Below are 23,434 nucleotides of genomic sequence, written 5' to 3' on the forward strand. Positions count from 1 at the left end.
CAAGTATTATTATCTCCATGTTTCAAATAGACAAACTGTCTCAGAGAAGTCGGTAAGTGATACAACACAACTTCAAAATCTAATATGGTCTAACCTCAAATTCCTTCCTTTTAGGTATGACTATGGTATTTCAAAACAAGATTTCCTATTAATGTCATCCCTCTGGGTATATCATCAAAATAATTCCTGAGAAGTTTAAGTGTTTAATTAGGCATCTCTTAATGCATAATGATATCAATTAACATTTTTCAATTATAAGGAATACTTCTTCCTCAGTCTCAGCTCCTCTGACATGGGCATTAAAGGATTATTCTTTATGCCTTTATATACACAGTATCAGATAAAGTTTATTTTGTTTCTGATTGGAATTTTAAACATCTCAATAATACCAAAGACAGCTTAAGTAACATATACGCAGACACATACACATATATGTAAACAAATATATGTACACAAGGTGGTTTCACAAGTGATCTACTTAAAGTAGGAGAAGACACAGAGATTTACTAACATATCCAGTTGCCAACTCACCTGTTAATGGAGCCCCTTGAAAAGTCTGTGATCCCTGATATCCATCAGGCACTGAATCTGGTCCATAACATTCTGTAGGCCAACGATGAGGGGACCCCAAGTTACTGCTATTTAGTTTCAATTCCTGCATTTCTTTCTGTTGGAAGAAAAGACAAAATTTTAAGCAATTCTATGCCAGAACAGAGACAGAGCAAACAAATATTTTAAATAGTTGATGAGGCCCTTTTTTTTTTTTTTAAATATATTTTATTGATTCTTTTACAGAGAGAAAGGGAGAGGGATAGAAAGCCAGAAACATCGATGATAGAGAAACATCGACCAGCTGCCTCCTGCACACCCTCTACCGGGGGATGTGCTCGCAACCAAGGTACATGCTCTTGACCGGAATCGAACCCGGGACCCCTCAGTCCGCAGACCGACGCTCTATCCACTGAGCCAAACCGGTTTCGGCTGATAAGGCCCTTTTTAAGAGACTACATTCCAATAAGAGCTGATTACCAGATGCTGATTTAAGAACATGATCCTTAATGTGTTAACAATTCATTTGCTCCCGTTCTTTCATTCCTTAGTACCATTACCTAATTCACTCATTCTACATTAGAGTTAGCTCTAGCCTAAACAACTAACCTCCTAATGGCCTCATCTCCATTTCCATTCTATACTTGCCTAAATTAATCTTTCTAAAGTTCAGCTCTAGCCAAGTAATTTTACAAATTAAGTTTCTATCTCTGACATTCATGTCCTCAGCAGTATTATCCCAAATATCCTTCTAGCATATCTCCTTTCCACACTGCTTTACCCTTCAGTCCATGTGGACTACTTCAACATTCTAAATTACCTCCCGCCCTAACCAGTTTGGCTCAGTGGATAGAGCGTCAGCCTGCAGACTGAAGGGTCCCAGGTTCGATTCCGGTCAAGGGCACGTACCTAGGTTGCAGGCACATCCCGAGTGGGGGGTGTGCAGGAGGCAGCTGATCGATGTTTCTCTCTCACCGATGTTTCTAACTCCCTATCCCTCTCCTTTCCTCTCTGTTAAAAAAATCAATAAAATATATTTTAATAAATAAATTACCTCCCAATACCAGCTTTCCAATTATACACATTTGATGTAACAAAACACTTATCCTTCAAGGTGATGCTCAACTGCTCCACTAGAAAAGAAAAAACTAAAATTTGCTCAGAAGTTGTGTGCATGGAAAATAATACAATAATTAATATATAATACAAGAATCAACAGTTTTGTGTACTCACAACTGTAAATCTACTTTTGCCCCATCCTGTATTATGTATATAACTAGAGGCCCAGTGCATGAAAATTCATGCACTTGGGGGGAGGGGGGGCACGTCCCTCAGCCCACCCTGCACCCTCTAATCTGGAACTCCTCAGGGGATGTCTGACCTCGGTCGGACAACCCTCTCACAATCCGGGACTGCTGTCTCCTAACCACTCACCTGCCTGGCTGCCTGATTGCCCCTAACTGCTCCCCTGCCGGCCCAATCACCCCAACTGCCCTCACCTGCAGGCCTGATTGCCCCCAACTGCCCTGCCCTGCCGGCCATATTGTGACAATGTGGGGATGGCCATCTTGTGATGACGTGGGGGCGGCCATCTTGTGATAACATGGGGGCGGCCATCTTGTTATGACGTGGAGACAGCCATCTTGTGATGATGTGGGGGCAGCCATCTTGTGACAATATGGGGGCGGTCATCTTGTGACAACATGGGGGTGGCCATCTTGTGATGACATGGGGTGGCCATCTTGTGATGACATGGGGTGGCCATCTTGTGATGACATGGGGCAGCCATCTTGTGACACGAGGGTGTGAGGGTCAATTTGCATATTACCTCTTTATTATACAGAATAATATATTACAAACACTTTACCTAAGTTTTTAATCCTTACAGTTGGATAATATTAGTAACTTACATCTTAATAGTAACTTATATCTTAAATTGAGAAAGATATAGGAACTAGCACAGCTAGAAATGAAAACAGATCTTACTCCAAAAATATTTTCATAATACCACTCTGCCGCCTACACAAAAAGGCAGATGTATGGCATTCTAATGGTATCCATGTGGCTATCAGATCTCTTGTCATTTTACAGACAACACCTTCCCCAACCCTAGAACCTATAAAATGTCCCTTACAAAACAGGCATTTAATAAGAAACTACTTTGTTTAAAAAAAAAAAAACAACCATCATGTTAGCATACAACAGGTTCACATTAGAAAAAAGTATCAAGTTTCGTTGTGTGGGCCCAAGTATCTGATCAGTTATAATGAGTGAAGTCAGAGAAAGAGTCAGCATGTCTGTTACCTTCTTCTAGAGGTATTTTCAAATACAAGTTTCCCAAAAGCCCTAACTACTGGGGTCAAAAATCTCTCGAATTTTCTAGCTAAATAAGTTTCTCCCACTCATCCATCTCCTGTGTCTAGTCCAGATGCTGTACATCCATAAATAAAAAATTGGTGGCATCAACAACAAAAAAATGTACTGGTCACTACTGATATCTGGACCATAGTTTTAAACATGCAAAAATTATAATCATAATTTTTAAAACTCAAAACAACTAGAAAATGTGATGGAACTGGTTAAAACAATTCTCACTTTACAGCTGAGAAGCCAGAGAGAGAAAAAGGTTAAGAAAATGCCTGGCCCAAAATGGTTAATTAGTGGCCGAGTTAGTACTAGAACTTGGCTCTTTAGGCACATGAACTAGTGCTCCACTACCCTTCCACAAAATACAATGGTGGGTGCCTGAAACCTATATTAAAAGTCAAGAGTGTATGTAATATCATAATAGGACACAATTATACAAAATTGACATAAAAATATTTGTGCAAATTCAAAATAGTTTGTTCCCCGCCCAATAGCATTTTTAATGCTCACACACTACTGTGATAGTTAAGGTCACTTGCATAGAGTTCAAATAAGATCATATACATATAACTATTTCCTTACATAATTAAGTTGAATTGATATGAAAATATTAAAAAGCCTAGAGGCCCGGTGCATGAAAATTCATGCACTGGAGGGGGGGGTCCCTCAGCCCAGCCTGCCCTCTCACAGTCCAGGAGCCCTCAGGGGCAGGAGGCAAGCCAGCGACCAGGGGAAGGCGACGCCCCATCACACCTCTGCTGCTGCCACTGCCAGCAGCTCAAGCCTTGGCCGGCCCTGGTTACCTGAGCCTCGGGCGGCCCTGGGCGGCTGGGCAGCTGCCATCCGAGGCTTGCCTGCACCTCAGGCCGGCCCTGGGCAGCTGGGGGGCTAAGGGGACTGGGGGACTCTGGAGGCAGGCGCAGAGCAGCCGGGCCCACCTGGGGGCGGGCCCGGCCATGCTACACACCTGCCACCCCCGCAGGGCTGAGGGGACTGGGAGCTGCCATCTTGTGGCTGTGGGCGGTGACATCTTTGTGAGGGCATGATGGTCAATTAGTACATTCCCTCTTTATTAGATAGGATAAAAGAGACTTTCTGAAGTTCAGAACACTTATCAATTCCCAGCTATAAATTTTTTTAAATATATTTTTATTGATGTCAGAGAGGAAGGGAGAGGGACCGAGAGATAGAAACATCAATGATGAGAGAGAAACACTGATCGGCTGCCTCCTGCATGCTCCCTAAGGGGAATGGAACCCGCAACCCGGGAATCGAACCTGGGACCCTTCAGTCCGCAGGCTGATGCTCTATCTACTGAGCCAAACTAGCTAGGGCGCCAGCTATAAATTTGACACACACACTACAGTTAGTCTGAGAAATTAATTCATAGACCAAGGTATTTTCACTAGTTCAATTAAATGACTTGGAGACCTCTTCTATGCCAGAAACAATGCTATGTATTGAATAAAATAGTATGTACCTTTGAAAGATTCACATCTGGTGGAGGATGCAGACATAGATAATTTCAAAAATACGGTGTTAATATGGAGATACGTAAAACACAGTATGATTCTATAGTAACAAGCAAATGCACATTTTGAACAGCTTCAGAAAGAAGTGAGGGAGTGGTCAAAAAAGAAACCTTGGAATAAGGAAGGCACAGAATAGAGAAATTAAGTGATTTACCTTAATGGCCTCTACTTGTTGGCAGATCATTTTCAGTAAAGAATTTTGATCTTCTGCCCATTGAGGTGGTGCTTTGGGAGAATACTAAAAAAAATAACAATAAAATAGTATTTAGAACAGAAACATATTCCACAATGAAATGATTCACTTCTTTCCCACTTACCTTGTAACTTTTACTTGGTGACAGAGAATATTTGGTAGGAGATGGTGTGGAATATTTCATTTCTGAATCTGTATTACGCAAAGAACCATTTTTATAAAGAGGACCTCCTTCACTATATTCATCGAGTTGCTGCATGACTGAATTTAACATATCTTTTACAGACTCCAGGGGCACAGGCAACTAAAAGTAAAAGGCATAAATCAAAGGTCTTAGTTTGCAAATACATCAAAGTAAAAATTCTTAAATAAACGTAATATTTTACTAATTTACTTTTTCTCACTTATGTATAACAAACACTTTATATCTTTCTTTTTATTAATGATTCCGCCTTTTATTATTAGATAAAGTACAGGGAGACGTGGCAACAAAAGGACTGTCATACAATCAGCTTCTGCTGGTTCTTAGGCAAGGACCCCTGTGTAGGAGACGATGCCTCAATCCACAGCAGACCCTTAGAACATCACTTGGGCCCTAAAGTGCATCTGTTTGGTGGCATTGTTCTTCATTCCCGTCTTCAGCAGGCATTTTGACTTCATCCTCTGGACATACTGCATGTCCCGTTTGTTCATAAGAGCGGCTCCTGTACTGCCAGTCCATCCCAGGGCTCTGTACTGCTGGAGTATCCGTATCTGGCCCAAGGCGTTCTCATTCTTGGCAACTGTCACAGCTCTTGACAAGCCAAATCGCTGTTTGTAGTATCTCATCAAGGAGTGACGGCCTGCCGAAACCGTTTTGGCTCAGTGGACAGAGTGTCAGTCTGCGGACTGAGGGGTCCCAGGTTCGATTCCGGTCAAGGGCATGTACATTGGTTGCGGGCACATCCCCAGTAAGGGGTGTGCAGGAGGCAGCTGGTCGATGTTTCTCTCTCATCGATGTTTCTAGCTCTCTATCCCTCTCCCTTCCTCTATGTAAAAAATCAATAATATATATATATTTTTTTAAAAAAGTGATAGCCCACTCTGGCACCAGAGGGTAGAATCAGCTCCATGGTTTCATCATCATAATCCAAGGTCTTTTCTGAGGGCAACTCCTCTATCTCATCAGGCTCCTCCCTTTCCTTGTGATCTGGGTAGCTACTCCTCAAGTCATAGAAGTCTGCAAATTCCAAAGCAGCATCACCATCTGCTTACAGTGAAGAGCTTACAGTGGCTTTTGTCATTCATGTGTGCTTGCACAGCTTCCATAGAGTAAAAGGACTTCCCTCTCTCATTGCACCATAAGCAAATCTTCCCAACACCAACTTTCTCTCCCAAAGACTGAATCAGTCCCTTAAGATCCAAAAGATATTCTATATCAGGAATAAAGAAGCTATGGATTTTAGTCATATGAGCTACATTCTTCCTATGGGAGCTTGAATGATGGGAACAAAATAAGGAGTCCTTTATAGAGATAGCACCAAGAGGAGCGCCTCCCCCAGCCTCTTCCTCCTCTGCATCATGCTCCTCCATCTCGTCCATCGATTCAGCATCATCACATTCCATTTCTTCATCAGAATCAGTATCTTCCCAATTGTCTCCATCCAGATCCCCCTCCTCTCCCTCGCCAGGATGCTTTGCCAGCTTCTTCGCCTGCCATTCAAACCACTGTAATCGGGGAGGTTTCTCGTCCGGGTCTCTGTCGTCTGCCGCACGTCCTCCTTTGGCAACCGCCCCGGGACCTCCGGACTCCTTCCTAGGCGCTGGAGGGGCCCTCTTGGGAGGCGGCTGGACGTTGATGACCTGCTGGATGGCCGCGTTCATGTCATCCCTGTCAACACTGTCCACGCCCAACCCTTTCTCCAAATTCTTTTCTTTCATCATCTCCCTCCTGCGATTCACTGTCTTCCTCTCTAGCTCCACATGCTGCCAGGATTTCAGGTGGTTTTCGTAGGCGTTCAAACAGCCGAACTTATTACAGCAGATGGTGCAGGAGGTGGCTGTGCCCTTACTCTCCTGCTCCGCCACAGCCCGCTGCACTCGCATGTGCTCCTGGAAGCCCTCAGCGGTGACGAGGGCCATGTCGGCCACCTTCCGCTTCAGGTTGTAGTGTTGCCAATCCGTCTTATAGTGGGACCACTGCAGCTGGGGTCCTTGAACGCCACAGGTATACGTCGCCATTCCCAGGCAGGAAATAAGAGGCGACAAAGGCAGAGATCTAGCGATCTCGGCGCCCCGACCCCACGATTCGTTCAAACCTTAACTCGCCTCACCACCCGCGAAGAGGTTGCACTTTATACTTTAACTAGTAGCCCATTTGCAGGAAGATTGATGCCTAACTGCTCTCCTGCCAGCCTGTTTGCCCCTAACTGCCCTCCCCTGCAGGCCTGGTCCCCCACAACTGCTCTCCCCTGCAGGCCTGGGTCTCCCCAAACTGCCCGTCCCTGCAGGCCCGGTTGCCCCCAACTTCCCTCCTCTGCAGGCCTGGTCCCTCCCAATTGCCCTCCCCTGCTGGCCTGATCGCCCACAACTGCCCTCCCTTGCAGGCCTGGTCCCTCCCAACAGCCCTCCCCTGCTGGCCATCTTGTGGCGGCCATCTTATGTACACATGGGGGCAGCCATCTTGTTTGTTGGAGTGACTGTCAATTTGCATATTACTCTTTTATTAGATAGGATAGAGGCCTGGTGCATGAGTGGGGGCCAGCTGGTTTTCCCTAAAGGGTGTCCCGGATCAGGTTGGGGTTCCCTTGGGGTGTGAGGTGGCCTGGGCAAGGGGCCTGTGGTGGTTTGCAGGCCGGCCATGCCCCCCGGCGACCCAAGCGGAGGCCCTGGTATCTGGGATTTATTTATCTTCTATAATTGAAACTTTGTAGCCTTGAGTGGAGCCAATCCTCCTGCTTGCTCCGTGGCAGCAGCCATTTCTGTTGGGATTTATTTATCTTCTATAATTGAAACTTTGTAGCGGAGGCCAAGGCAGGCCAGGGTTGTGGGAGCTTGGCTTCCTCCATCACCGGGGGCAACTCAAGCCTCCTGCTCTCTCCAGCTCCGTGGCTGCCGCCATTTTTGTTGGGATTTATTTATCTTCTATAATTGAAACTTTATAGCCTTGAGTGGAGGCCTAGGCCCACCAGGGTGTGCGGAAAGCTTGGCTTCCTCCATTGCCAGGGAAACCCAAGCCTCCTGCTCGCTCCGTGGCCACAGCCATTTTGGTTGGGCTAATTTGCATACTCGCTCCTGACTGGCTGGTGGGTGTGACTTGTGGGTGTAGCAGATGGTTAATTTGCACATTACTATTTTAGTAGATAGGATAACAGTCATGAAACTGCTATGTAACCTAAAATCTGACTCTAAAGTCTATGCTGTTTCTATTTTTTTTTTTTTTTTTTAAGATTTTTATTGTTTTCAGAAGCGGGGAGAAGGAGAGATAGAAACATCAATGATGAGAGAGAGTCACTGACTGGCTGCCTCCAGCACATCCCTATTGGGGATGGAGGCTGCAACCTGGGCATGTGCCCTGACTGGGAATTTAACCATGACATCCTTGTTCATAGGTTGATGTTCAACCACTGAGCCATGCGATTTCTACTCTTTCTGTTAGTCATAATAATGGCAGAATGTTAACTTGGGACTTTTTTTTAAATATATTTTTATTGATTTCAGAGAGGAAGGGAGCAGGAGAAAGAGACAGAAACACCAATGATGAGAATCATTGATCGGCTGCCTCCTGCACACCCCCTACTGGGGATTGAGCCTGTAACCCCGGCATGTGCCCTTGACCAGGAATCCACTGAGCCAAACCAGCTAGGGCTGGGAAATTTTTCAATGAGAGCAAAATACGTTTACTAATTGATTCTGAATGGGAAGAAAAATATAGATGTTTGAAGGCACCAGACAACATAAATTCTGAGACCAGCAACACAAATTAATCAATGAAATATTTGTAAAGTTGAATATAACTGACATTAACACCATCATGACAATCTCAAACTGTTGAAAGTTGGAAAAAAGAAATACTCTGAAGTTGTCAGATTTCTACTTTTGATTTCAGCAAAAAATTTTTAATTGTCAAATCCTTGAGAACTAGTCTTAGATAGCAATAATTCCAAATAAAAAAACAAAAATAAATGTCCTGTCTTAGAAACCTTTTCTAATTCCCCAACAAGTATTTTTGTAACAGTATAAACCTAGACTCTCAATTTTGAAAAACAAACACCTAAGACAAAGCAATGCTATTCAAATATTTAAACACATACCCCCTACTGTGCTTTAATTATGAGGTATTACTGAACATTTTTGAAATGACCAAATTATAACACCAAAGCAAAAATACTTATCAACCAATTGTCAATAATAAGAAAGAACAAAAAACCTGCAACTTACTTTCTTGAGTACTGAAAGATTTGAATCACTGTCATCTAAAATCTTTATTAGGTAGTCCCGGGTCTTTCTCAGATAATTTTTGCATTCTTCTTGTTCTTCAGGAGAATGGGCATCATTTTCAATGTCTTCTGCTTTTCTGTGAAAAATCTATACAAAGAATGCTTTTATGAAGCAATTGGGTTTTACTGCTTGTTGTTGTTTTTTTAAATATGGGACGCTTCACAAATGTGCATGTCACCCTTGCACTGGGCCGTACTAATCTCTGTATCATCCCAATTTTAATGTATGTGCTGCCAAACCAAGTACCAATTAGGTTTTTGAAACACAAACTTTTAATTCATGTACATCTACTTACCAATGCAAGATTCCAATAAGAAACAACATTTTTAATTGATTCAAAAGCAGTCATAGCATCTTCTATATTTCCATTAACTGCATCCAATATAGCAAATGTTATGTGTGCTTCTTCTTCATATTCACCAATTTCAGATGCCTAAAGACATTTAGTAATTTTTAGTCAAATTGCCTCAACCCAGAATATCAAACCCAAATGATTTCCCAAAGATTTTGTATGTTTTAGTGAGATTAATAACTCAGTACTCTTTTGTGCCATATTTAATTTGTAACAGCCAGTGCATTTAGAAAGCAAGACTACCATTAAATAGTTAGGCAATTAATTTAAGCAGTTTATGCCTCCATTTATTTATTTACATACTGGAAATCCACATCCCCAGTTAATTAACCAAGGGATCCTCCATTACCTGGATGTCTGCACTATGAAAGTGTTTAAACAGAGGGTCAGTAGGTTCAGGAATACTAATCCTCTTTTTGATCATCTTCAATAATGGCAAAACCTTCTTCCAATAATGAACACTTCTGCCTATGTATTCCCGCTGATCATAAAAAGAATTAAGATCGCTGCCCTAAAATGAAATAGAAATTTAGGAGCACACAACCTAAGGAACACAAATGATCAGACCAAAAAAAGGCATTTATAAATGGCTGAGAAACTGGTTAAATTTCAAATCAAGGCAAAACAGAATCTCAAGTCATATCCTCAACTCTCCAACAGTAGAATAACTACCTACATCTAATACCAGTGATCATTCCAGACTCAATTGTTTAACACTCTCCTTTTTTTCTTTTAATATATTTTTTAATTGATTTCAGAGAGGAAGGAAAAGGAGAGATAGAAACATCAATGATGTGAGAGAATCATTGATCAGCTGCCTCTTGCAGGCCTCCCACCGATGAGATCAAGCACACAAGCCAGGCATGTGTCCTGACTGGGAATACAACTGTGACCTCCTGGTTCATAGGCTGACACTCAACCACTAAGCCACAACTGCCTGGCTACCCACAACTGCATGGCTAGCCACAACTGCATGGCTAGAATCAACCGTTAAACATTTCTAATGACACTAACCTAATGAGGCAGCCCAATCCATTTTTTTTTTAATTGCCACTTTTAGATAGCCAAAATCTGCTACTTTGTGTCACAGTGTAGTCAAAGATCTAAACATCTTGTCACAGAACAGACCGAAACTATTTATAAAGATCTATAAATGCCCATTCCTACAAAGCCATGTGCTACTGAATGTAAAAAAAACTTCCAGCTGGACAATAATTATAACTTAATTATTAAGTAGTAATAACAACAGCTAATACTTATGTAACATTTACTATGTCAGACCACTGTTCAAAGTGCTTATATATTAACTATATTAACAACTATGGAGCGAAATTACAAAAAAATAATTTTCTCCTAGCATATCTGTTTTAGAACTGAATGACTTTCAACGAAAAGTTTATGACTTAAAAAGAAATAATAAGGTAATATTTTTAAAAATAAACTCACCGTTTTCTGAAGGTAGTTGGCCCAATGTATAAGGAGAGCGGGTTGAAGGCCATGTCTTTCCTGGCCCCTTAGAGTATTTATGTCCCGCTGAACTAGAAGCCGCAACTTTGCTGAGGTTCCAGGGCTAAAAAGTTATTTTTATTTAATAAAGTTGATTTATAAACATGCATTTCAACACATGTGTTTGTTAATCATCACACTACAATTAAATTAAATACCTAGGGAATACGTTTTTAAATTAAATTGGTGTTTAAATAATAAACCCATGCAGTAAGTTAAAGTAATGTTTTTGTCTTACTACTTACATTGCTTTTCTGTGAATTAGATTACAAACTGCATCCCACCAAGATTTTTGTCTCTCTGTACAAAGTTGTTTACACACAGGAAATGGCAAGCATAGTGGCTGATAGAAGTTGTAGTGAGAACTACATTTTTCCTTTAATTGTAAGTCGCTGTTATATATTACCCCAAGTAGAAATACCTGTTTTATTTAAAGAAAAATGAATATAAGTTAGAAAAAAAAAATTTTAAAGCTCAAAATATTTAATTTGCTCAAATATTTGCTTACTTCAAGATCTAAAATACATATTGACTCAGGTGCATTTGTTGCAAGTCTTGAGGTTTCCTGAGGCAAATGATGAAAAAGCTGTTTCAGCCATTTTCGAATTGCAGGTGGGGTAGGCAACAAATTCCACTGTAAACCAAGCCAGGTAAGGTGCTGAAGGCTACCATTATGTGCTCGAATGGCACCTGAAATAAAGGGGGGGGGAGGGGGAGAGGAATGGCTTTGAAAACTTCTTATATGTCATCAGTTTTGCTAACAACTGACTCACATTAAATATATCTTAATTTTCTACATCAGGGCTGGGGAAAAGTCTATGACAAGCAAAGTCTTCCGTTATTTTTTGTTTTTGTTTACCTTTATCCAAGGATATTTTTCCATTGATTTTTAGGGAGAGTGGAAGAGAAAAGGAAAGGCAGAGAGAAAAACATCAATGTGAGAGAAACACATCAATTGGTTGCCTCTTGCACGAGCCCTGACCAGGGCCCAGGCCAGGGAGGAGCCCTGCAACCAAGGTACATGCCCTTGAGCAGAATCCAACCCGGGTCCTTTTGGCCTGCAGGCCAACATTCTATCCACTGAGCCAAACCAGCCAGGGCTTTTTCTTTCTTTTTTTAATGTATTTTTATTGATTTCAGAGAGGAAGGGAGTGGGGGAGAGAAATAGAAACATCAATAATGAGAATCATTTATCAGCTGCCTCCAGCATGCTCCCTACTGGGGATTTAGCCTGAGACCCGGGCATGTGCCCTGACCAGGAATCAAACCGTGACCTCCTAATTTATAGGACAACGTTCAACCACTGAACCACGCCAGCCAGGCTGGGCCTTAATGTTCTTTTTTTTTTTTTTTTAATGAATCTTTAATGTTCAGATTACAATTGTTTCTCCTTTTTCCCCCCATATCTCCCCACCACCCAGTTTCCCCCCCCCCCCCCGGCCATTACCTCCCCCCCACTGTCCTTATCCATAGGTGTATGATTTTTGTCCAGTCTTTTCCCGTACTCCCCACACAGACACTCCTTTCCCCCTGAGAATTATCAATCCACTCCCATTCTATGCCTCTGATTCTATTAAGGTCACCAGTTTATTCTGTTCCTCAGATTTTTAATTCACTTGATTTTTGGGTTCACTTGTTGATAGATATGTATTTGTTATTCCTAATTTTTATCTTTACTTTTTTCTTCTTGCTCTTCTTAAAGAATACCTTTCAGCATTTCATATAATACTGGTTTGGTGGTGATGAACTCCTTTAGCTTTTTCTTATCTGTGAAGCTCTTTATCTGACCTTCCATTCTGAATGATAACTTTGCTGGGTAGAGTAATCTTGGTTGTAGGTTCTTGCTATTTATTACTTTGAGTATTTCTTGCCATTCCCATCTGGCATGCATAGTTTCTGTTGAGAAATCAGCTGATAATCGTATGGGTACTCCCTTGTACGTAACTAACTGTTTTTCTCTTGCTGCTTGTAAGAGTCTCTCTTTGTCTTTTGCTCTTGGCATTTTAATTATGATGTGTCTTGTGTGGTCCTCTTTGGATTCCTTTTGTTTGGGGTTCTGTGCGCTTCCTGGACTTGTAGGTCTATTTCTTTCATCAGGTGGGGGGAGTTTTCGTTCATTATTTCTTCAAATAGGTTTTCAGCATCTTGCTCTCTCTCTTCTTCTGGCACCCCCATAATTCTGATGTTGGTACGCTTGAAGTTGTCCCAGAGGCGTCTTACACTATCTTTAACTTTCTGGATTCTCTTCTCTTCTTGCTTCTCCGGAGGAGTGTCCTTTGCCTCTTTGTATTCCAAATCTTTGAGTTGATTCTTGTGATCCTCTAGTCTGCTGTTGGGTCTCTGTATAATATTTTTTATCTCAGTCAGTGTATGTTTAATTTCTAGTTGGTCCTTTTTCATATCCTCGAGGGTCTCATTGAATTTATCGGCCTTTTCCATGAAATTCTTGAAAAACCTTATAACCGTGGTTTTGAACTCTATGTCCAGTCGCTTGTTCTCCTCCATTTCTTTGGTTTGTGGTCTGTTTCCTTGCCTCCTCATTTTCACTGCTTCCCTGAGTTGGTAGGGTAGCTTTGTGTACTAGATGTCCTACTGGTTCAATGGGTCAGCCTCCCATTTACTTGAGGTGGACACTCTTGGTGTACCCTTGTGTACTGTGTCCCCCCCAGCAGGAGCTACAGCAAGAACTAGTTTTCTCCTCCTTTGCTTGGGCGGGTTTGGAGCAGTCTGACTGGAGCTGCAGTTTATTTAGTTAAGCTGCCGCAGAACAGGCCATTTATATGCAAAAGCCACTGTGTGGAGCCTGGGCGGGTTTGTAGAATGTGTGGGGCGGGGCCTGAGTGCTGGGCGGGGTCTCAGGGCATCACAAGGCTAGGGCGTGGCAAATGGCAATGGCTGGCGTCAGCCGTCTCTGCCTTTCCACGTTTCCAAGTCCCTGCGCCCTGTGTTCCAGCGCAGTAAAACAATGATTGCTGGGCGCACCTCTGCAAAAAAGTCACTCTCACTTTCCGACCCAATGGTCAAGAGTCCAGCTTCTCCCCGTAGGTGTCTGGGTCCCCCGCATATCCCCAGAAACTGGATTTCAGAGTGATCGGGAGCTTGTCTCCCTGCAGGTTGAAGAAAAGCCGCGCGCCAAGTCGCCCGCCTCCAGCCCGATTCGTGTGCCTCCGTACCTCAGCTTTTCAGCGTTTGTGCTCCTTTCTCTCCTTAGTTGTAAATCTACCACTCAGCCAGATTTCCCGTGGTTCTGGGTGGTAGACGTTTTGTCTTTTAGTTGTATTTTTGAAATTGTTGTGCGAGGCAGCAGATTAGTTGTTTAACTTTACCGCCATCGTGGTTCCCCTTAATGTTCTTATTAAAGGTATTCACACTTACTATATGTCTAGGAATTTTAAAAAGTTAACACAGTTATTTTCAAGTCCATCTGAGGAAAAAAGAAAAAGACTCACTAGAACTCAATAAAACAAAATCTGACATGGGCCAAATAGCTAGCCACTAAGAAATCTCGAAACAATGGATTTGCCTTTCAGTAAAGAGTCATTAAAACAATGGGCTACCACAACATTAATCCATTAAAATAGTGAAGAGAATTTTTCTCATAGAAGACATTCAGTATTTAAAAAGTTATGAGCTTCTGGATGCAGAGAGGTACAGTCTTACTGGCAATTTGCAAGAGATTTAAACATGTTCATCAACTTTGTCCCAGTAATTATTGTTAGGAATCTATTGAAAAATTTGAAATGGAGACATTTTATATTATTTTTTATCACAGTATTATTTTTTTGAGTTTTTAAATTGATTTTAGAGAGAGGAAGGAAGGGAGGGAGGGAGGAAAGAAGGTAGAGAGGGAGAGAAGAAGAGAGAAGGAGAGCGAAAGAGAGAGAGAGAAACATCAGTCGACTGCCTCCGGCTTGTGCCCATACAGGGGGTAGAACCGGCAACCTGGGTATGTGCCTTGACACAATCAAACCCTAAACATTTTAGTGTACGGGACAACACTCCAACCAACTGAACCACGCTAGCCAGGGCCACAGTTTATTTTTAACAGTGAAAAAAACTGAAAATGACTTGAATACCCAACAATAAAAAGCAGCAAGCAAATTATGACTAATTCATGAAACGGATAATATTGCCATTAAACGTCATATTTACAGAGGTAGATACGATGGGAGAGAATTGCTGAAAGACAAATCATATGTAGAAGTATAAACAACTATTTAGGATAAAAACATATGCCACCACTACCCACTACCAACCTCTTCCCACCCGAAAAAACACCTGAAAGGAATACAGGAAAATCTTAACTCATTATCTCTGGGTCAGCGGTCGCCAACCTTTCGGACCTCATGGACCACCAGTTGGTGGCTGCTGCTCTGGGTAATGAGATTATGGACAATTTATTTCCCTTTCTGCTTATTTTTTCTCCCAATATAAAAGGATTAAGATTCAAAATGTTTTCTTTAAAAGACACAACTTACCAACATCATATCTAGCCAAATCGTCAGTTTCCGGTGCTTGCACATCAATGTTTCCAATATCATCACTACCAAGGAAAGAGCTATCCTTAGGTGACTGACCAGAAAACAGAGCATCATACAATGCAGACTGCCCACTTTTATTGGCAAAGGATTCTACAACTTCTTTTAAAAAATCTTGCTTGTCACGACTTAAGTTTAGCAGCATGTGCCCTGAAAAACAAATTATTTCCATCATTTAAAGTATACAGATTGTTTGTACTCACATCTCAATAGTTTTATTCATACCCACCAAGAGGAAATAACAATTATCTGAGACATAACTATCCAACCCAACAACCATATGTGGACAAAAAAAGGGTGCTTATACAAAAAAATGAATATAGATTCCAGGGTTAATAGTATCTATGTCTACATGTTAGAGTAAAAGGAAAGAAAGATAAGAATGTGTGTGAAAAGTACTAAAAATATTTACATTTCAAATGGAAAAGTGTAGGATTTAAAAGTGGCCATAGGAGAGCAGGGCCAAGCCCAAATTCTCTGATCTGATGCACTGATTTCTAATCTTGGTTTGTCAGAATTCTCCTTTAAAAGGCTTTTAATACATATTTATTTCCAGGTCCCACTCTCAGAGATTCTGATTCCACAGGTTTAGGGTGAGTAATCTATTTCAAAAACACCCTTTGGATAAAGTTCCAATACATGCTACAACATGGATGAACCTTGAAATACTATTTTAAGTTAAAGAAGTCTGTCACAAAAGACCACATATTATATGATTCAATTTATATGAAATTTCCAAATAGAAATGTCCATAAAGAGACCAAAAAATTCATGGTTGGTTACCTAAGACATGGTTGGTTACCTAGGACTAGGGGGGAAATGGGGCATGACTGCTATGGGTATAAAGTTTCTTTATGAGATGATGAAAATGTTCTTAAATTGATTGTGGTGAAGTTTGCACAACTCTATGAACATACGAAAATTATTAAAATGTATACTTAAAATGGGTAAATTATATAGTACTGTATTTTCCAACGTATAAGACGACTGGGGATATAAGATGACCCCCAACTTTTCCAGTTAAAATATAGAGTTTGGGATATACCTGCCCTATAAGATGACACCCGGCGTATAAGACGACCCCCGATTTTTGAGATTTTCCTGGGTTAAAAAGTCGTCTTATACGCTGAAAAATATGGTATGTTAATTTTAATCTCAATTGAACTATTTAAAAACAACAACAAAAAATACTCCTTGGAGTAATTCTGCTGGTCAATCAGGTTTGGTTATCACCAGACTATTGTTTCTCCAAAAATTTGCAGAGATAAGCTCAGAAATGCCCAGATCAAAGACAGTAAAACTGTGACACCCTGCAAAGGTACCTACGACAGCCCTGCCAAGGTAGAAGGGAGACATAAAAAAGGTGGAAAGTCACTTCTTTAAGAACTAAAAGTCTACCTCCCACACAAAAAAAGAGATTGTCAGCTAGAATAGCATTATAAGCTTAGACCAATAGCCTTACTACAGACCAAAGCTTACAGAAACTTTTATTTACATCTTCCTCTTTACAAAGTTCATGCAACTTATATCATAACTGCTTCGTACAGAAAGTGTTCAATTCACTGCTTGAGTCACTGGCTACATGAATAACTTAAAGATTTTGCCTTAGCAAAACCAGGTAACATATAATAAACATTTAGGATCTATCCCAATTAGTCAAAACTGGGAATAAATCTACAAATTCTAAGAGCCTAATAGAAAGTGAGTATAATCCTCTATCTTCCTTACTATATTGTCAGTTCCTTAAGAGATAGATCTGTATCTTCTTCATCTTTTTATCCCCCATAGCAGTCTTGCAAGCAACTGGTAAATGGCTGGTAAATCAGTAATTATTCATAGCATAAAAACTTTCATAAAATATTCAGAATGGAGACTCTAGCAGCTAGAATGAGGAGGGTTTAAGAAGTTTCTCCATCTGGTAACACACAATATCAAATACATAGCTGTTCCTATTTCAGAATATTCCACTTTTTTAAAGATTATTTATTTAATCCTCACTGAAGGATGTGTTGATTTTAGAGAAAAGGGAAAAGAGAAACATCGATGCAACACAGAAACATTGATCAGTTGCTTTGTTTATGTGTCCTGATGGGATCAAACCCCCAATCTACGTATGTGCCCTGACCAGGAATCAAATCAGAAACCTTTCAGTGTACAGGATGACACTCAAAACAACTGAGCCACACTGGCAAGGGTAAATATATCATTTCTCCTAATTCTTTATCTCTTGCCCTAATCCAATATGACAAAGAGAAACATGATTATGACAAATTCTCTCCCGAAAACACAGATGATATTATCATAAGATGCATTCTAACAGAGAATTTTCCTTTTTTCTTTTCCAAGTAAAACCAGTTAAACATCACTATTACCTGATTGGCTCAGACGATCAAAAGCCATGGTTTCCAGCAGATTTTGTCCACCTTCTCCTTTTATTAATTTAATCTTTGGTCTTGGAACCTGGTAATTTTATAATCAAAAAGTTTAATTTAGTGATACCCATATATTGAATAGTAAGATGGTCCTTTTTATTACAGTATGTTTTTTGATGATGCGCAGTTAACCAACCAATAGTTAGACTGGAACCTAGGAATTAAGATAATCTATAAAAGATGTCTGCAAACAGCATTCCTGAGAAATTCCCACTAAAAGCACATTCAAATGGCATTTTTGGGAAATGGAGTGTTTAGAGAACTTTTCTACCTGCAGAAACAGAACCACCAAAGCAGATATAAGACCCCTACTTTGCTCAGCACTGGAACCATACTTGGAAAATGCCACACTGAACAGCACATTTTCTAAGAGCGTAGACAATTTGGGATACCACTGGGATAAACTGTAACAACCCAAAAGATTAAAAAGATTCCAAGCCGTATCCTATAAAGAAGAGCTAAAAGAATGATGAAAAAATATTAAGAAAATTACCTTGTAAAAGAAGAGTTAGACTTTTTAAATATTATCAAGAGAAAAAACATTAATGGGCAGCAGCTTGAAAAACATTTTCATTCCATACTAGTGGCCTGATCACCCACAACTGCTGTCCCATCCTGGCCTAGCACCCACAACTGCCCTCCCCTCTTGGCCTCTAACCGCCTCTGCCTCAGCCCCGTCACCATGGCTTTGTCCAGAAGAACATCCGGAAGGTCTCACAAGAGGTTCTTAATCACAAGAACTTTTTAGTGCTTATGTAAATTAGCAATGCATAAGTGTGTGTGTGGGGGGGGGGGGTGCGTGTGTGGGTGCTCATCTATGCATAAAAAAAATTTCTTGAAGAATTCACAACAAATTAGTAACATTAGTTCCTGCAGGGAAGAGAAGTAAATGACTAAGGAACAGAGGTAGCAAAGAATTTTCAGTGTACTCTCTTACTCAAAAGTTTTCTAGACATGATGCCAAACTTTGTCTACAGCTGCTAAAGAGCACAAAACTCATAAACCTGGCTTCTTATATAAAATTATTCAATAGTTATCATTTGTGACCAGTCGTGAACCCACTCAGTCACCTCAACTCAAGTAAAAATCTCATCTTTTTCTTTTTTTAACCCTCACCCAAGAGTATTTTTCCATTGATTTTTAGACAGAGTCGAAGAGGGAGGGAAAAAGACAAAGAGAAGTATCTATGTGTGAGAGAGAAACACATTGATTGGTTGCCTCCTGAATGTGTTCTGCAGCCTGCGGGGCGGGAAATCCTGCTCCTATGGTACATGCCCTTGACAGGAATTGAACCAGGACTCTTCGGTCTGCAGGTCTACACTCTATGCACTGAGTCAAACTGGCTAGGGCAAAATCTCCTCATCCTATCTAATAAAAGAGTAATATGCAAATTGACCATACCTCCCCTATACCCACAAGCCACATCCACCAGCCAATCAGGAATAAGTATGCAAATTAATCCAACCAAGATGGCTGCAGCCACAGAGAGAGCAGGAGGCTTGGGTTGCCCCCAGCAATGGAGAAAAGCCAAGCTTTCCGCCTGCCCTGGCTGGCCCAAGCTTCCACTCAAGGCTACAAAGTTCCAATTATAGAAGATAAATAAATCCCAGATACCAGGGCCTCCGCTTGGGTCGCCAGGGGGCGTGGCCAGCCTGCAAACCACCACAGGCCCCTTACCCAGGCCACCCCACACCCCAAGAGAACCCGATCCGTGACACCCTTCAGGGCAAACCAGCTGGCCCCCACCCCCACTCATGCACCAGGCCTCTATCCTATCTAATAAAAGAGTAATATGCAAATTGACCATCACTCCAACACACAAGATGGCTGCCCCCACGTGGACACAAGATGACTGCCACAAGATGGCCAGCAGGGAAGGGCAGTTGGGAGGGACCAGGCCTGCAAGGGAGGGCAGTTGTGGGCGATCAAGCCTGCAGGGGAGGGCAGTTACGGGTTAACCAGGCCTGCAGAGTAGGGAAGTTGGGGGTGACCGGGCCTGCAGGGAAGGTCAGTTGGGGGGGACCCAGGCCTGCAGGGGAGAGCAGTTGCAGGGGGGGTGACCAGGCCTGAAGGGGAGGGCAGTTAGGGGTGACCAGGCCTGCCAGGGGAGGGCAGTTAGGGGCAATCAGGCTGGCAGGAGAGCAGTTAGGCATCAATCAGGCTGGCAGGGGAGTGGTTAGGGCGTGACCAGGCTGGCAGGCAGAAGCGGTTAGGGGCAATCAGGAAGGCAGGCAGGCGAGCAGTTGGGAGCCAGCAGTCCTGGATTGTGAGAGGGATCCCATATTGGAGAGGGTGCAGGCTGGGCTGAGGAACACCCCCCCGCACCATGCATGAATTTCGTGAACCAGGCCTCTGGTCTTAATAAAAGGGTTCAGATATGCTTACTGGAACCACAGCTCTTCTTTGATCAAGAGTCTGAAAACCTTACCATTAAGTTAGCCTAACATGATTCCATAAGGAGCCCTATGCCAGTCCACACTTCCCTTGATAATTATGCTTTACAACAAATGATAATGTAAAATCCAAGTACGTAAGAGGCTTCCATTACATATCCATTCAATGGAAACACATGGTAGGTAAAAAGAGAGAGACTAAGGTAAATGTCTATGTGCTGAAATGGAACAAGAAAAAACAGTAAGGTTTTCAACAGTAAAGAAGCACATCTCCACTGAGGCAAAGGAGTTTTTAAAAGTAGAAAAAGGGTGAATGCTTACATATACAGGAGAAATTCTGAATACCCACCAAACTGTTAATACTGGTTGTCTTCTAGGAAAGGAGACTTAAGTAAATGGGTTAAGAGGAAAATTTAGTTTTTTACTATTTCAAAAGGTCAAAGTTTAAAATAGTTGACTGTGTGTTAACTTTACAAAAAATTATATTAAAAACTTTAATAGATTTCAGTTTCCATTAAAAATAAGAAAACTGTCAGCTACTTGAGAATCTATAAAAATATTAATCACAAGAACCTTTTAGTGCTTATGTAAATTAGCAAACTTCTTTAACTTCATTCATTTTCACTACAAATATATTCCTTATGAACTTAAATCCTTCTGCAAAGAATAACACTTAACACAGTGGGACAAATATAGACAGTGTTCAAAGATCTACATGATATAGTAACTCTACAGTGAACCCTCTGCTTTCCCTCAAGCAAAGGATCACTCTCTAAAGCTAACAATTTTTATAAACTGAGCTCAATGCATTTTTTTTGCATACTGCCTATTTCTTTTCTTTTCAGAATCAATGCAAACTTACTAAAGAAAACACTGAAACTTAAAAAAATTGACTGGGGAAAGGATAATAGCCAGCATCTCATCATCTAAAAGTAATGGTTAACACTTTGACAGTCTTAGTGAAACTGCACCCAAACCTGAAAAAGGCTTACCTGAAATGCTATGAGATAGCACAATGCAGCCAGCTCAGAGAGAGCTCTCCACTGCACATCACTATGCTGACCCATCTTCAAAAGCAGAGAACCAGCATGCATGTAGAAATGTCCTTTTATTTCTAAGAAAATAGCTGAGAGTTCATCATTTCCACCCACACAAGATTTCACAGACTGAAGAGCACCATCAAAACTGTAATATTAAAATATTAAACAGATCTAAAATTTGTTGCACTGTGAATAATCATGGTTTCGATATTTAACTCAAAATAAATTTATTTTAAGCTTCATCTACCATATTCAAACTCCTTCTTCTCAATTTTATAAATTATGAATCACCTAGTACTTATTTTTATTCCACATATGTACGCCCTATACTTCAAGCTACCTCTAGAATGACCTATTACAAAACTTGGTTCACGCCCTCCATTCATAGAAAAGATACAGATCAAATAATAATACTGATTATGGTATACTAGAGGCCCAGTGCACAAAATTCGTGCACTGGAGGAGGGGGTGTCCCTCAACCCAGCCTGCGCCCTCTCACAATCCGGGAGCCCTCGGGCGATGTCCGACTGCTGCTGAGGCTGGAGAGGTTCCTGCTACTGCCCTCACCAGCCGTGAGCCCGGCTTCTGGCTGAGCAGTGCTCCCCCTGTGGGAGCGCACTGACCACCAGGGGGAAGTTCCTGCACTGAGCGTCTGCCCCCTGGTGGTCAGTGTGTGTCATAGCGACCGGTCATTCCAGTTTGGTCAATTTGCATATTAGCCTTTTATTATATAGGATGTTTCATAATATATCAGAATAAAACTGGGAAACTAAATATTTTCTAGTTTCTTCTCAATAATATTGTTTCATTATTTAATTCAAAGTTGGAAGTTCTAAAATTAGGTATGCCTTATTCAAATTATAAGTAAGTAACAGATAAGATATTTCGGTTGTCAATATCATAATTGCTCTTCTTACCATATGACTACAGAGTTAAATAAATTGTATTTCTCACTATTATTTATAATCTATATACTAATGAGTGCTTCTAAATCAAATGGTCCTCAGAGGCATGGATGTATTCCAATGAAACTAAGTACAAAATCAGATAGAGAGCTATATTTAGCCCACAAGCCCTAGTTAAACCCTACACTCAACTAACATCATTATGCAAATCCAAGTGCTGTTTTTGTTCAATGGCATTTATTTTAACAAAAGAGACACTGGTCCTCAAAATCAAAATTTAGGAAAACAGAAAAATCATGTATTACATTTTCGTTATCTTATTTCTAAGCTAAAATACTGTTTTCTAAAATACTACTCATGCTAACTGCTTATACTAGAATATCTGACAAATGAAATTTATTCTTCGATTTTTTTATCAAGATTATATTATTTTTGGAAATAAAATATGGAATAGTTAGAACATTCATTTTCAGGCTTGATTCTTTATTAAGCATGTCAAAACTGAATATTAACTATAAAAATAATTTAATCAAGCCTGAACAATTTTATATTCTCTAAAAATCTAAGTCATACAAAACCAATTATCATATCCCCACACAAGAAGAATTCCTTCCAGGTGGTTCATCGTATTAAATTTTACCCATGGGTACACTATAAAAATGCAGTAAAGATGTTTAGACCAATGAACTGAATTACTACAAAAAGAAAATTTGTGATTTACACGGAAGTCCACAAAACATACCTTTCCAATAAATCTCTGCTTTCTTGTATGTCTCTAGTGGAGAGCGTAAGAAGCATAAGATTAGCATAGGCCAGAAGTAAGTCTTCATTGGTTGCTTGCCAGTTACTTTTATCAGAATCCAAACTCTGTAAAGATTCCAGATATTCCTATTTTGTAGAAAGAACACTAGGTTATAAAACTTACCAAGTGTTATAAAATTTATCCATTTATGCCTATAAATTCCTTTGCCCTTTCCTATTTGTAAAACCACATTTTAATATCAGCCTATAAAAACACCAAACATATAGCTATATATATATACATATATATACATATATATTTCAATTTTATCTTTCCAAACTATCAATTACAAATTGAGATCATCCTAATAAAAATTTCATTTCACAGGTGCTATACATAAGTAAAA

The 23,434-nt window shown here is 40.7% G+C and overlaps 2 protein-coding genes and 1 non-coding gene across 4 annotated transcripts in view; all 3 read right to left on the reverse strand.

The window, feature by feature from the left end:
- Positions 1-23,434, reverse strand: part of LOC103297413 (E3 SUMO-protein ligase RanBP2) — a 91,299-nt gene that overhangs the window by 42,082 nt on the left and 25,783 nt on the right. For both annotated transcript variants that reach the window (XM_028129122.2, XM_008154107.3), the window contains exons 6-18: positions 23,029-23,174; positions 21,334-21,526; positions 17,889-17,976; positions 15,457-15,666; positions 11,487-11,668; positions 11,224-11,399; positions 10,919-11,042; positions 9,822-9,983; positions 9,416-9,553; positions 9,061-9,207; positions 4,766-4,945; positions 4,603-4,686; positions 532-667 (exon numbers count right to left, since the gene is read on the reverse strand). In XM_028129122.2, coding sequence (XP_027984923.2) covers positions 532-667; positions 4,603-4,686; positions 4,766-4,945; positions 9,061-9,207; positions 9,416-9,553; positions 9,822-9,983; positions 10,919-11,042; positions 11,224-11,399; positions 11,487-11,668; positions 15,457-15,666; positions 17,889-17,976; positions 21,334-21,526; positions 23,029-23,174 — 1,966 coding nt within the window. The remainder of the gene's footprint in view (positions 1-531; positions 668-4,602; positions 4,687-4,765; positions 4,946-9,060; positions 9,208-9,415; positions 9,554-9,821; positions 9,984-10,918; positions 11,043-11,223; positions 11,400-11,486; positions 11,669-15,456; positions 15,667-17,888; positions 17,977-21,333; positions 21,527-23,028; positions 23,175-23,434) is intronic.
- LOC114227285 (cytoplasmic 60S subunit biogenesis factor ZNF622-like) lies at positions 5,137-6,861 on the reverse strand. The gene is given in 3 exon segments (XM_054720659.1): positions 5,137-5,483; positions 5,720-5,888; positions 5,890-6,861. Coding segments are annotated over 3 exon segments (1,407 nt in total). The 3' UTR covers positions 5,137-5,217.
- On the reverse strand, positions 9,264-9,366 carry LOC114227289 (U6 spliceosomal RNA). Its single transcript, XR_003613335.1, has one exon. It is a non-coding gene; the product is annotated as a U6 spliceosomal RNA (small nuclear RNA).

Source organism: Eptesicus fuscus, chromosome 9 (assembly GCF_027574615.1).
Source record: "Eptesicus fuscus isolate TK198812 chromosome 9, DD_ASM_mEF_20220401, whole genome shotgun sequence".
Taxonomy (NCBI): domain Eukaryota; kingdom Metazoa; phylum Chordata; class Mammalia; order Chiroptera; family Vespertilionidae; genus Eptesicus; species Eptesicus fuscus.